The sequence below is a fragment of the Scleropages formosus genome, chromosome 19, assembly GCF_900964775.1.
Source record: "Scleropages formosus chromosome 19, fSclFor1.1, whole genome shotgun sequence".
Lineage (NCBI taxonomy): Eukaryota > Metazoa > Chordata > Actinopteri > Osteoglossiformes > Osteoglossidae > Scleropages > Scleropages formosus.
The window spans coordinates 9,065,184-9,079,232 of record NC_041824.1 but is presented as its reverse complement, the minus strand read 5'-3'; the positions used below and the strand labels follow the sequence as shown (position 1 = coordinate 9,079,232).

The 14,049-nt window shown below is 39.0% G+C and overlaps 1 protein-coding gene across 1 annotated transcript in view; it reads left to right on the top strand.

The window, feature by feature from the left end:
* The first annotated feature begins 1,176 nt into the window (after nt 1-1,176).
* LOC108927640 (armadillo repeat-containing protein 4-like) overlaps nt 1,177-14,049 on the top strand; it is a 54,706-nt gene continuing 41,833 nt past the window's right edge. The window contains exon 1 of the mRNA XM_029246470.1: nt 1,177-1,233. Within this exon, the coding sequence (XP_029102303.1) occupies nt 1,177-1,233 (57 nt within the window). The remainder of the gene's footprint in view (nt 1,234-14,049) is intronic.

Genomic DNA, 14,049 nt, shown 5'->3' with positions numbered 1-14,049 from the left:
TTTTGACATTAAATCAGGTCTTTTTAGTAGCATATGGATGTAGCCTAAGATGGAAAACTGACACCAATATTGTTTTTCCTTGGTATGGAAGATAACGAAATGTGCAGTCAGGTGTGAAAAAGTAATCGCCCCTTCACCATCAATAACTGGCTGCATCACCTTTAGCTAAAATGACTGCAACTAAATGTTCCCTGAATTTGTTGATCAGAGTCAATGGATTTGACCCACTCCCTCAAACAGAACCGCTTTAGCTCAGCAATTGGTTTTTGAACATGAACAGCTCTTTTTTGAACTTACCACAAAATTTTAATATGATTCAGCTGAGTGTGAATTCTTTGACTAATCCATTCCATAACTTAAATTTTGTTTTTATGCCGCAGCTGTGCTTCACACGGTATGAGATTTTCCTTGAAAATGTTATGATGCAAAGAGGAATTCATGGTTCCTTTAATGACAGCAAATAACACACCAGGTACAATTCAGGAAAAAGAAACTCTTGATACCTCATCTTCATTTACAATTTACCACCACTTCCCAGTGTGTGACTAGGCTACCTAACCACCTGCACAGGCAGTATGTATAGTTATGTTAGTGAGCCAACAGTAAAAGAAGGAAAGTTGGGGCAGAAGAGTGCCCTGAAAGGAGCTGGTAGCACAGTGATTGGAGCTGCTCTTTTTGGGTTTGAGGTTTGCAGGTTGAAATCCCACTTCTTGCTGCAGTTTTGTCTTGACAGCTTGACATTTCTTCCAAGTGGTAGCAGGACTGCGGAGCAGTGACACAAACTGTCTTACTGTTTGCAGTGAAAGACACCCGTGCTTTGTTCAAGTGGCATGATAGGAGCCAAAGAAATGTACTGGATGTTTCCACAAAGAACTGTCTCGACTGTTGAGGAAGAAAATGGCGTTGCATGATTTTCGCAATGTGTCATGTCCCTTTATAAGCTGATGTAATCGCCCATAAAGAGATATCAGAACACTGAGAGCTGAGTTGTATGTGTTCAATAGATTAAACTGCCACACTGACTGCAGTGAGGTGGAAAAAAAATCTCACCCCGTTCCAAATTTCTCTATTTTTCTAGCTTTTTGACATTAAATTGGAGCAGAACTTTTTTTTATCAGTTCTAGCAATACATGAATGGAGTCCCTGTGTCCTTGAATGAGATGTCAGTTGATCGCGATGTTGATCTCCAACCTGACCTTGAACACCTCCAAGGTGTTCTTAGATCTCAAACAGGTGTGTAATCTTTAAGGTTCATGCTTGCATCCTTGTCACAGCTCTTCATTTCCTTCCTTCCTTCCTTCCTTCTTTGTTTGCACAAGAAATGCAGCAGCAAGCATACTAAGCTGGGGCTGACAGACAATACACGGAAAAAAGCACCTTATCCAGTCATGGTGACCATCCAGAGCCAAGACCCTGTCTCTCCGGTCCTCAGATCTACATAGTTTAGTTTGCTGGCCCATGCCCTGAAATGTCTGCTGTGGATATTTACAAAGTCAAAATCCATTAAAACCATAAAAGAGATAACAATACAGATGCAGCCAAACACAGACAGTTTTGAGAGTTCAGCTTCAAAGCAGTGACAGCACAGCATGAGACTGAGGACAAAATGGAGGGAAAGAGAGACAAAGCAAACTTCTGGGTTTCTATTTAAGTTTGCTGAGTGACTTGGAAATGGCAGAGCCAGCTGCTATCTCCAGGGCAGAGCAGCAACTGGGCCCCAAACCGGACTCTGGTCTGGCAGGGTGCGCCAGGCTGCTCGGAGCCCAGCAGTGGCGTGGGACATTGGGCCAGGCTGACCTCGGGTGAACCCACCAGGAAACAAGACCGACGCTAACCCTACAGAAGCTCCCGGCTGCTCCCAATGCCGAACGCCAGCAGCCTGTGACAGCGCAGCCTCCGCCTCCAGCGTCCCTCTCCTTAAACTGTTTTCCGACTTTGGAGAATACGTCAAAGAAATAGCTTTGCACTGGGAAAATGACAGCATTTGGAATACATCTCAAAATAAAAACAAAACAAAATATGAACCTTGCAGACATTTTTTTTTTTCCTGCTAATAAAATTCTTGCAGTGGGTTTCAGCTGTGTGGAATCCCTTTGCTATTGGTTTAATGTAACTTTATCGGGCCTTAAAGAGTATTTTCCTGGCTTGCTCTTCCCTTCCTAACCAATTTCTTTTTCACCAGGCATCTCTCAATAAAAGCACACTTGTACTAATTTATGCATGTACTTTATGTAGGTGCTTATGGACGGATACACATCATGACATATGATCCTCTCTTACATCTGCATTGCAAATATTTTTATCTTCGTATGACTAAAATCGCTGAAGTTATCGTATTGTATCAAAATTCTGGCATTTTGAGCAAACCTGAATGCCCGTAAAAAAGAAAATAAAGATTTGAGCAAATGCAACTAAACGAGAAGGGAATGAGCTTGAGACTTTTTTCCAGTGTATGTAGTAACGAATTTTTTTCTTCCTGAATCTATATATTCGTAAATCTCTTTTTACTTCTAAATTTGACAAGCAGCAATCTGCTCCAAAGAAAGCATTGGCTGTAACAACCTGAAAATATACACGGCACTTTAAAGCCATAATTGCAGGTTTACATCCATATAAGGCACTAGGAATGATATTCATTGTTACAGAGAAACCGTTTTCAAGAGTATCTGATTTTGTTTTCTTTACTGAAATGGTTTACTATTGAAACCATTGGTTTTATTGGAGCTATTTTATGTGGAATTATATCCACTATGAATTTCTCCCAGAGTTTGTAAAACAAACCCTTTTTTCATTTTTTAAAAAATCTTTGTGAAAAATTTATGGCAAAAAATGAAAGACTGGAAAAAAAGTGTGCACTGGAACTACTAGAAGAATATAAGCAAGTGCATGCATTTCCTCATAATTTGAGAAAAGTGTTCATTAAAAATAATCTTTCACTTCACATGCATGTAAAAATTATCCAAAATGCTGCACGTGTAGACAGAAATGTAAACATTTATCACAGAAGGCAACACTGCAGTATATGACATATTTTTGTTTTAACAGACCTCAGTGTTTCACATAAACACCACTATTATCATAAAATTATAAACTGTAACCAGACTCTAATTTTGCTAATGTTCCTTTCCTGAGCTTGTTTTCTATACCTGATCCACTGAACTTGTAATTTTTTTAATCCTGACTGAACGGCCATGGCGGGTCTAGGGTTCGAGTCCTGCTTGGGGTGCCTTGCAACGGACTGGTGTCCCGTCCTGGGTGTGTCCCTTCCCCCTCCGGCCTTGCGCCCTGTGTTGCCGGGTTAGGCTCTGGTTTACCGCAACCCTGCTTGGGGTAAGTGGTTTCAGACTGTGTGTGTGTGTGTGTGTATGTCTGTGTGTGTGAACGGCCATGCTTGTCATCCCATCACAAAAAGGTGAATTAAATATGTTAAACACTGATTTGAGTAAAGCTGAACATGTTGCTACAGTATAATTGGTCAGATTGACAGTATTTTCAGTAGTAGAATAGTATGAATTCAAAATGCCATATGAAAATATGAAATCACCAAAATACATCAGTATAAATTTCCAAACTGGTAAAATAAAAAAGGGAAAAATTATATTTCAACCTTTTAACTTGAGCCATATTGCTTCTGCGAGGTCTGTTTCTGAGAAAACAGTGTCCACATGCCCATCTGTTGTCTCTGAGATGCAAAGTTTGTCAGTGTCAGGTGAGTCTGCGCTCCCAAACTTCTGGAGCGGCTCTCAACATTTTCAGACACTGAGAGCATCTCAGTCGCTTATATCTAAACGAAGCAATTTGCATAAAGGACGGTCGTGAATCACGTTGTGAGACGTCTCAGAAAACCAAGAGATACTTTCATGGCAGTTTTTATCAGCAGTGGATCATTAACTGTAGTTTACTTTGGCAAGTCCTGCCTCCTCTGCCTCACCTTTCCAAAGCACGAGGAGAAAAGAGCATTTTCCATGAATTCATCACATGCTGCATTCCCTGCAAAGACAATAAAAATGGGTCGCTCTCTATAGCTAATAAATGAAATTAATAAAACAAGTAATGTTGCCTATTGCATTTATGTGGAAATAATGCTTCTACAAGACATAAAAGATCGTGACAGGCAAGTGTCAAGATTGCTCAGGAAAAATGCACCTACGTTACACATGGGCCCAGTAAATTAATCCCCCGAAAAATGCCAAATGACCGATCATTAAGTTTCGTATTCATCATTTCGTGAATTATTTGAATTAAGTAATTAAAATACAGCATAGATGGTAAATATCAAAAGTGCTAGACAATAATGATATTAATGCATAGCATTTATAGAATAATTTCAGTTTTCCCAGGCTCACGTATGCAAAATTCCATTCAAATATATTATAATTTCATTTCACATTTGGTTTTAATGTGACTTTTAAAGGCACATTACTGGTATATGTACCAGTGGTTAATGGATTAATAGTGTGAGAGCCTCAGTGTTTGAAAAGCACACAGAGATACACCTTCCAGTTACAGTACCTTGCACTCATACGCTCATTTGTAGTAAAACGGACTGTTAAAATATAAACGACTCCCATCCCGCATGAAATGGCTGAAGTGGAATCCATCAGTGAAGTCCTGTAACTGCGCTCGATGATCCTTCTTGATTCAGGAGAAGAGCTACAGTTTTCTCTCCAGAGACCGAGAGACGACTGATTTACACGGAGCCACATAGTTCTGTGCACCGAGACTGTAGAGTAAAAATAATTCCACCTGCTGTTCTGGATGGGCAGAAGAAAAAACATCAAGGATTTCTGAATAATTGGCCAATAGGGAGACTAAAGCAAGAGAAACTGGAGAATTGAGGAAATCAGTCGTTTTATTGGCTAAGGGATGTTTTTTGCTGCCATTCTGGTGAATCATAGGACACTTGGGATAGTGCCAACAACAGAGAAATGGTGATGATTTGTGTAAATTGTACAGTTTCATCAGTCCGGATAAAAAGGGGTTATTCTAATCAAATGAAAACAAGTCTAGTCAAGAGCTATAAATCACAGCGTGGCCTCGCACTTGCCATGTGGAGTTTCTTTTGTGGGCTGGGCTTTATGTGTGTATTCACCTGATAATCCTACAGCACGCCAGGGGTGACACATATCTTTCTGTCCAAAGTTTGTTCATTTCTTATTACCAGTAGAATCATTTGCAAGGACACAAGAGTACTGTAATTATTCAATTTTTACGTTTTGTGTTTGGAGGTAAATTCATTTGCAGAAAAAAATATTACTCTAAAGCTGTACAAATCTTGAATTTTGAAATATAAACCTTAGCTGGGTCTTTGATGGACCTTTGATGGACCTCTCAAGTTCCACTTCCCTTGACTTCCACTTAAATTTAAAGGCTCTGTTAATGCACTGCATATGGATGTCACCGGAAACTTGTTTTAAACAAATATTTGTGTGTATATACAGCTGACCAGAGTTTATTTTCAGAGTTGAGGCTATCAGAAATTAGGGCTGGTGTAACCTGAGTGGAATTAACTCAATGGACTATTTATGAGAGGCTGAGTAGGAAAAATTTACTCCAGACAGATTTTTTTTTTTCTTTTTTTGTCAACCAGATCTGCATCCCATTGCAAACCTTGGTTGAACTGTCTACAACGAGAAGGTTCTTGAAAGTGTTGCTTGAAGGCAGTAGGCTACAAAGACAAAGGTTATAAACATTTCAGTTTGAACCAGCAGGTAAAAGAGTAAGTAAGGGAGTGAAGTTAAAAGATTTGTCATATTCAAGTATTTAAAATTTGCCAGGTACTGGGAGAGAAAATATTATCAGTAATACTCAGAAGAGTCGTACATGAGTATTGGGGTCTCAGGTGACATTGCCAGTGATGATTATTGAAATAATCCTAAAATGAGTCTTGAACTAAAACATTGGATTTGGTTCATATTTCGGTGTCTGTACAGTAGCGCAGGGAAGGGGGGCGGGGGGTCAAATGGATGACGGATGTATGAATGAACGGACGAGCAAATGAATGAACGAACACAGCGTAGTACTTGATGGCACTGGCCCACCGCCTGTAGAGCCATGCGGCCGACGGTATCCTAGTAGCCGCAGCTGCTTGTCCATCTCCATGGTATCGAAGAAATGGTTGACGATCGTGACGTTTCTATCTTGAAGAAGTAAGAAGTAAGGAGTTACAAACATGGACTTACATATTTATTCATTTAGCTGACACTTTTCTCCAAGGCAACTTATAATGTTACGCTACTTACAAATATTTAGCCATTTATACAGCTCGGTAATTTTACTGGAACAATTTAGGGTAAGTACCTTGCTCAAGGGTACTACAGTTGGAGGTGAGGGTTAAACCTGCAACCTTTGGATCCAAAGGCAGCAGCTCTAATCACTACGCTACCAGCCATCCAGGTCTTTCCTCATATGTGGCGATTGGAAACTTGTATCTGTTTTCTGCCTTGAGATTTAGATTTCACATTAATAATTACATAAATGCACACTTGAACGATGAACACATCTACGGACTGTTATCATCTCTCTAGAAAAGTGTCGGCTAGATAAACGTGAATGAACTTAAATGTGTTCACTTGCTCTCTGTTCGGCAGCTGATGCAGTTAATAGCTGGGAGTCTGTTAAAGATGATTCTGTTATTGTTTGTTGGGCAGATTATCCGAGATGACTTATTCATTAATTATACTTATTCAGATCCTGAAGTGTGCAAGTTTATCCAGAGTGTGCGTGCGGGACCGCAGTAATTCAGCTCGCTGTCAGTGTTTAACAGCTCCTGTGTGGTGTTCTCAATGTTGGTGATCAGGATCACCAACCATCAGGAAGGTTGCTCATATTGATAGGATAATATGAGTTTGCAGAGATTGCGTATTTTTATGTTCAGGCGTTTTGAAGCGTTTATATAAAAAAAATTAAAAAAAAATAAATTCCCCACTCGCCCCCCTTTTTGCGGGCAGTCTTACTCCTTCGAGCTCGGGTCCTCTACCAGAGGCCTGGGAGCTTGAGGGTTCTGCGCAGTATCTTAGCTGTTCCTAGGACCGCGCTCTTCTGGACAGAGATCTCGGATGTTGTTCCCGGGATCTGCCGGAGCCACTCTCCCAGCTTAGGGGTCACAGCCCCAAGTGTTCCGATTACCACGGGGACCACTGTTGCCTTCACCTTCCACATCTTTTCTAGCTCCTCTCTCAGTCCTTGGTATTTCTCAAGCTTCTCACGTTCTTTCTTTCCGATGTTGCCATCGCTTGGGATGGCGACATCTATCGCTACGGCTTTCTTCCTCTGTTTGTCCACCACTACTATGTCTGCTATATATATAGCCTGTGCGGAGTTTCCGTGTTCTACCCGTGTTCAGGAGGGTTTCCAGCTGCCATGAGATGGATAGATGTCACATTCAGGCTGTACCCTTCTTATCCCGTAACACTATGCTTCCAGGATAGGCTCCGGACCCGTGTTACCTTTCCACAAGACAAGCAAGTAGAGGTTTTGTTCAGAATTTACACTTTGTGATTGGTGGTGATGAGTGTGGCCTGTTGTTGTGTTCTGGTTTCTGTATCTTTGCTTTGTGATAAATCTGATTTGTGGCAGGTATTACTTTTTCGGTTTGCTTATTGTGTACTTAAGGAAAGAGGAATTGAAACACCTGCAAACACATCTACTATCACTCCTTGCCTGGTCACTCCCCAAACTTGGCATACTCTGGTACGCAATGCCATTCATTCATTACCAACAACCGCTTGTCCAGTTCAGGGTCATGGTGGTCTGGAGCTGCTTCCTGAAGGAGGCAGAGGACACCCCGGGCAGGTCGACAGTACATTGCAGTGCAGCTACAAACACATTCATTCACACATGCACATACAACGGACAATCAGGGACACCAGTTCACTTGAAAAGCATTTCTAGACTGTGGAAGGAAACCAGAGCACCTGGAGTAAATCCAAATGAACATGGAGAGACCATGGCTGAACTCTATGGCTCTACTCAAACCTCGCATTAAAAAAGCCAGTTTCAAGCCCACAGCCCAGGAGCTACAAGACACCCGCACTAACTGCTGTGCCATCATGCTCCCCTGAGGCTTTTTATTTTTAATCTTGATGTAGACTGAAGTTAACACAAACCTTAAAATAAAGATTTGGGCAGGATTTATTTAGTAGAGTTAAATCTGTGACTTTTAAAGGACTATAAATCAAACTAATAAAGTTTCTGCTGTTTAACAGTGGTACTAGTAACTCTGGATTTCCAAAGAAATTATTTGCAGACTTTGTTCAGTTGTTCTTGTTTTGGTAAATCAGTGTAATTTGAAACAGTTCAGCATCTGTTTTTTTGGCAGGGGATTTAACTAACATTGGTTTGGAAGATGCTCGAGACAATTCATACAGAGTTTGTTTGGGAGGTGATGAAGTTAATGTTTGTTTGGGAGACTATTTGGTAAATGTTTGTTTGGGACGTCGCTTGACACTCTTCAATTAATGTTTGGGAGAAAATTCAGGATAATCCAGTCAGTGTTTGTTTGGCTGATGATTGGGTAACTGCTTATCTGTTTTGGTAATAAATAAAAAGCAAGGAAATCAACTTTTTTTTTTTTATTTTTAACTTTATTGTTATGGGACTGCAGTGTTCCAATATACATGGGGGTTACACTATTGAGAGCTGTATAGTGGACCACGGCTGCTTCTAGATTTGTCAAACTGGACGTGACCCCACTGAATGAATCCTTACTGACAGACATGTTGTACAGTACTTTACTTTTTGGAGCAGCTCAGCTCCAAACACCCCCAGGATGCAAATTTTGCATTCAAGGAACCTTTGAGATGGAACACAACTTTTAGAGTCAATAATTTTAAAGCAGAACATGATGCAAGAAAATTATAATGAAAACTAATGCATGATCATCTTTATTTATCAATTTTTTTAAGTTAATTCTGTTATTTTCTTGTCTTCAGTGCTTCCAGCATTCCAGCACATAGGACATAAGGAGTCATCAGTAAATGTCTTCTGCTCCACCGGGTTTTCAGGAGACCTACTGTGAAGTCACTGGAGAGCAACAGTGATGGGCACCCCTTGCTTCAGCTCTCCTGCTCCACCATTTCTTTACACAATTTCAGTCAGCTCTCCAACACTGAGCACATGGGAAATAAATTGGATAGATGCTGTATTTGTTATTCTTTGGCTCTCAGTCAGTAGTTGGGTGTCCAGCAGTAATTATGTTTCCTCGACAAAACTTTTTGTTTGTGGTTCCCCTCAAGTAACTTTTTCTTTGAAATGATTAGCAGGAAAAAAATAGAGTGTTCTGGTAGTGCTGAAAAGAAAAAAGGCAGAGGACAAGAGGTTAAAAATAAAGTGAAAATGACAGTGCAGCATGGAAATACAGGTATTGTTTATATCATTGTATATTAGTTTTCTGTAACATGAATTAAATATGTAAGAAAGCTGTATTATGCAAAGTAGCATTCATGTATGTTAATTGTTTATATAATGTGATGGTTTATATAATGAGGGGACTTGCAATTTAATAACAAATTTGAATTTGAACAGTATTGATAGAACAATATCGGGTCATAAAAACATAAAAAGCAGTACAATGAGAAAGTGCAAATAGATCCACATAAATAAAACAGGACCAAAAGGCTCCAGTATTTTGAAGGAGTCATCATGTATTGCTGTTTCACAGGATCTATTGCTGAGCAGTTTAACTGTTGGTGAAAAACAGCATTTTAACGGGAGAAAAGGCATTTGGATTACTAGTAGCTGAACCTCTGTTTGAACAATGTTTATTTTTGCTTTCGTTTTGCACAGAGATGTTAGACTCAGCTGCTCTGCAGCGAGGCAGTGATGTAGAAGTGTTGAAAGGCTTCCGTGTAGCCGGGCATAAAAGGCTGCCGATGTCTGTTGATTACACATCAGGTTTGAATTATAATCATATTTTTGAGTCATGAATGCAGATTCAGGTAGTATTGGAAATCCCGAAATACAGTGTTGTGTGCATTCAGCTGTTGTAAAACATGGGAATGATTATACATGTCACATTTCTTTTTTTATTAAAATATTAATCAGTGGTTCACCAACCAGAAAGGGATGGATTTGTAGAACCATAACAATTAACTGCTAACAGAAATGTATTATATGCCAAATGATTAATGTACTTCTTTGAAAAATATCTCCCTAACGCAGAGAAAAAAATTGAAACCTTCTATGCAAATACTTATGTGTCAGGTATGAGCATCATTAATATATTACATTGTCCTGATGGTGGTTGTTTTCAAACTGTGATTTATAAGCATGTGCTGTCACATCTGTAACCCCTATTGCATTCAGCAATGTACAGAACTGCTATTAAGTATCCAGCTGACAAGTTAAGGCCACCATTGAAATTTCCTGCTGTTGTGATGTAACGAAGTAACACACAGAGCTTAGAGATTGTAAACACTTCTCGATTTCCTCGCCCTTTTTTAATAGGGGTCTATAATTTATTCAGCTGAAGTTTTCATTTTCCATAGTGAAAAATCAAGAAGATAGATAGATAGATAGATAGAGGAGGGAAAAGGATGATGCTTGTAACAAAAGATATGTTTGCAGATGCATATGATACATGGAATGAAGTAGTGACAAAGTGGTAAAAATAAACACTATACTGAGACGTATATGAAATTGAGATAAATATCATATCAGGACAAGTGTCAATGTGTACAAATAAAAGTAGCACTGACCACTCAGTACCACCTGGTCAGCGAGAAGACTCACTATGGAGCCATAGGCCGGAATGACCTTAGGTCATGCTTCCTGGGACTGGACCAAATTGGTATATATATGGCATTAAGTGGATTACAATAATTTTCTATGATGTCTATGAGTTTGGTGTGAGTCTTTCTCTGTGCTGATTCCTCCCTCTAAAGTATGTTGTGGAAATGACACACGATATTGCTATTAGGCAACTTAGTGGTGACGTGGTGGTGCAGTGGGTTGGCCTGGGTCCTGCTTTCTGGGGGATCTGGAGTTCAAGTCCTGCTTGGGGTGCCTTGTGATAGAGTGGCATCCTGTCCCGGGTGTGTCTCCTCCACCTCCAGTCTTATGCCCTGTGTTGCCGGCTTAGGCTCTGGCTCCCTGGGATTCCTGTATGGGGCAAGTGGTTTCAGATGATGGTGATAATTTAGTGGATGGAGAAATAAGTGTCATCAGTCACAAAGTTGTGTGATGTAGATCATTTATACACCACTTGGGCACAACTGGGGTGTTTATCAATGGAGTAGGCCGGACATTTAAAAAAGAAAAATGCACAAATGAACTATTCATTCACCGTGATTCTCAAAGTATCATTTGAGAATTTTTAAATGAAATTGTTGACAAATTTAAATAGTCTTGAGTCTGTATTTTGTATGTCAAAAAATAACACTCTTTTTCTTTGCATAGTCAGCCTTTAGCATGTAGGAATTTTGACTGGTTTAAATTTTGAAGGTGGCAATTTTCAAAAGTATTTGAATGATTTCAACAGCATGTTTCACAGTGTTGCACAAAGTTCTGCTGCACGTTAACAGCTGCTGCGAATGCTGTGCAGAAATATGGCAGCTGGTCAAGCAGATTAATCTTAATATAATTTACAAGACACACAGTGACTCCATAATGAGCATGAATTAATGATTCCCACAATGTTTCCAAAACATTAGCTAAGTGTCACTGAAAAGTTTAGCAACTTATGTAAACGATTCATTTCCAAATTCCACTTAGCACCGTAAGAATTTGCAGTCATATTACAGAGTAAATACAATATTAATCAAAATACAGAAATTCTGCATGAAGCTTTGTGGCTTCATAAGAAGAAATGCAATTAGTGCATATGATCGTTAAAGATTTGATAGGAGAGAATTTATTTAATGTCACTAATGACCTGCAAGACAATACGATTCAGTTAGACAACTTTACACGGTCTGTAGTCGTGATTATTTAAAGAGCCGTTAGAATTAACATTGAGGTTACTTTCAGGGACTTAAAACAGTAAGGAGATGAAGATGACTACAGGGATCTTGTGATGCTCCTGAAATGGATTTTACCTTCTCTTGCACAACACATTAATAAACAGCCAATTTTTTTGATATCGCTTTTATAATATGAACCTAAACATGTTTCATCGTTGTCAGTCATCATCTAAATAAAATGTGATTGTTTCTTTTTATCGCTGAATACTTTTAATAAAAAATGTAAAATTAATCTCACATTATTTCTGTAAAACACAGAAAAGAAATTAAAAACAGTTTTTCCTTTTCTAATAATAACCAGTATTAATTCTAAGAATATGCAAAGTTGAATTCAGGTTTTCTTCCCCTTCTGTTGGAGATGTTTGATGTTCAGTATGATTTGTTACACAACTAATTTCAAACATTAATATTAAGCATTTTTCATGTAACATACAGACTCAGTAAATCACTTCATAAGAATTTAGTATAATTGTTTCAAGCTGCTGAACACAACAAACACATTAATGGTTTTAGTCCTCACTTGGTGCAGTGGCATTTAAGGGTTAGAGATGTCAGTTTGAACTGTTTCATCTACCAGATCATACACAAATAGAAGTGCTTTGTCAATGTTTGGCTGAATTTAAGTTTTATTTAAGTAAATGACTGTTTTTAATACAGTAAGCTCTGATAACATTTTCATATTTTAATGTATTTATCCTTGATAAATATGGTAAAATCACTCACAGTGCAGTTTTACTTTTGAGGATTTTCCATAATGTGATTGAATGAGTTAAAATGTGTGTTTTTCTAGATTAAATTTAATTTCTCTCCATGGGTTATCAAAAGGAACAGCATAACCGCAAATAATGCCTATATATTATTTTCAGATATTGAGGTGTTCGGTTGTTCGCCAAGCTTGGTGTTTAGGTTGCAAACATTTCGTCACCAGTCGAGGTGACATCATCAGTGCGCAAGTTGCATCATTTGTATTGGATGCTTCCTCCTTTATATATGATTTGATGGGTGGGATTGCCTGAAGCTTGGATGTGATTGGTTGGTTTCATGCAGATATTAATTAAAACACGTAAAGGCATTCATAATTATGTTGTTCTGACTTTGATGTCCACAGATTGTACACATTGGCAAATTATGGATGAATGAATTTTTACGTTTGTGATACATGGTAGACGTCATTTTACCATGAGGTTCGAGGATGCTGTATGAAGTGATTCATTTACCAATGTGAACCAAGAATTTCTGGGTTCAGAATAATGAAATGGTGAAAAAATTCCTGAACCTAATATTGTGCACCTGCTGTTCCACATGGTTTTAGACTATATTCAGATGAGCTGCATTTCATTGGTCACAAGACTTTTGCAGTATTCAGGCTCATTCTGCAGTATATTTCTTCATGGTACACACTAAGGTTTGTACTTTACTTTGTAATTACCAAGACTTGCAGCACCAATAAGGGCACTTCAACTTCATTTCAGTTTGCATGCTGATGTCTAGGCTAACAAGTAAACTCCTGAACATTATTCAAGGTATCCATTAACACACTTCATACCTTTTATACTTTATTTTCTTGATTAAATAACCAAAGGCTGCCAGGTAAAAAACCAAGAGTGCATAATCAATTCAATATTTCAAATTGAGTATATTGAATTTAAATGAGTCTATTACTGCAGTTAAAAGAAAAACAATGTGACTTTTACAATATTCAAATTCACATACAAATTAAATTAATCAAATGAAAAAAATAATATACTATTATCTTTTTTGAGGGGGGTGCAGCGACGCAGTGGGTTTGACCGGGTCCTGCTCTCCGGTGGGTCTGGGGTTTGAATCCCGCTTGGGGTGCCTTGCAATGGACTGGCACCCCGTCCTGGGTGTGTCCCCTCCCCCTCCAGCCTTGTGCCCTATGTTGCCTGGTTAGGCTCCGGCTCCCTGTGTGGGACAAGCGGTTTCAGATGGTGTGTGTGTGTGTGTGTGTGTGTGTGTGTGTGTGTGCGTGCCTGTATCTTTTTTGAAAGAAGGTGTTTTTCCCATTGTGATCGGACACATATACACATATAACGAAAACACTAAATAGATCTGTTTGTCTGAAACT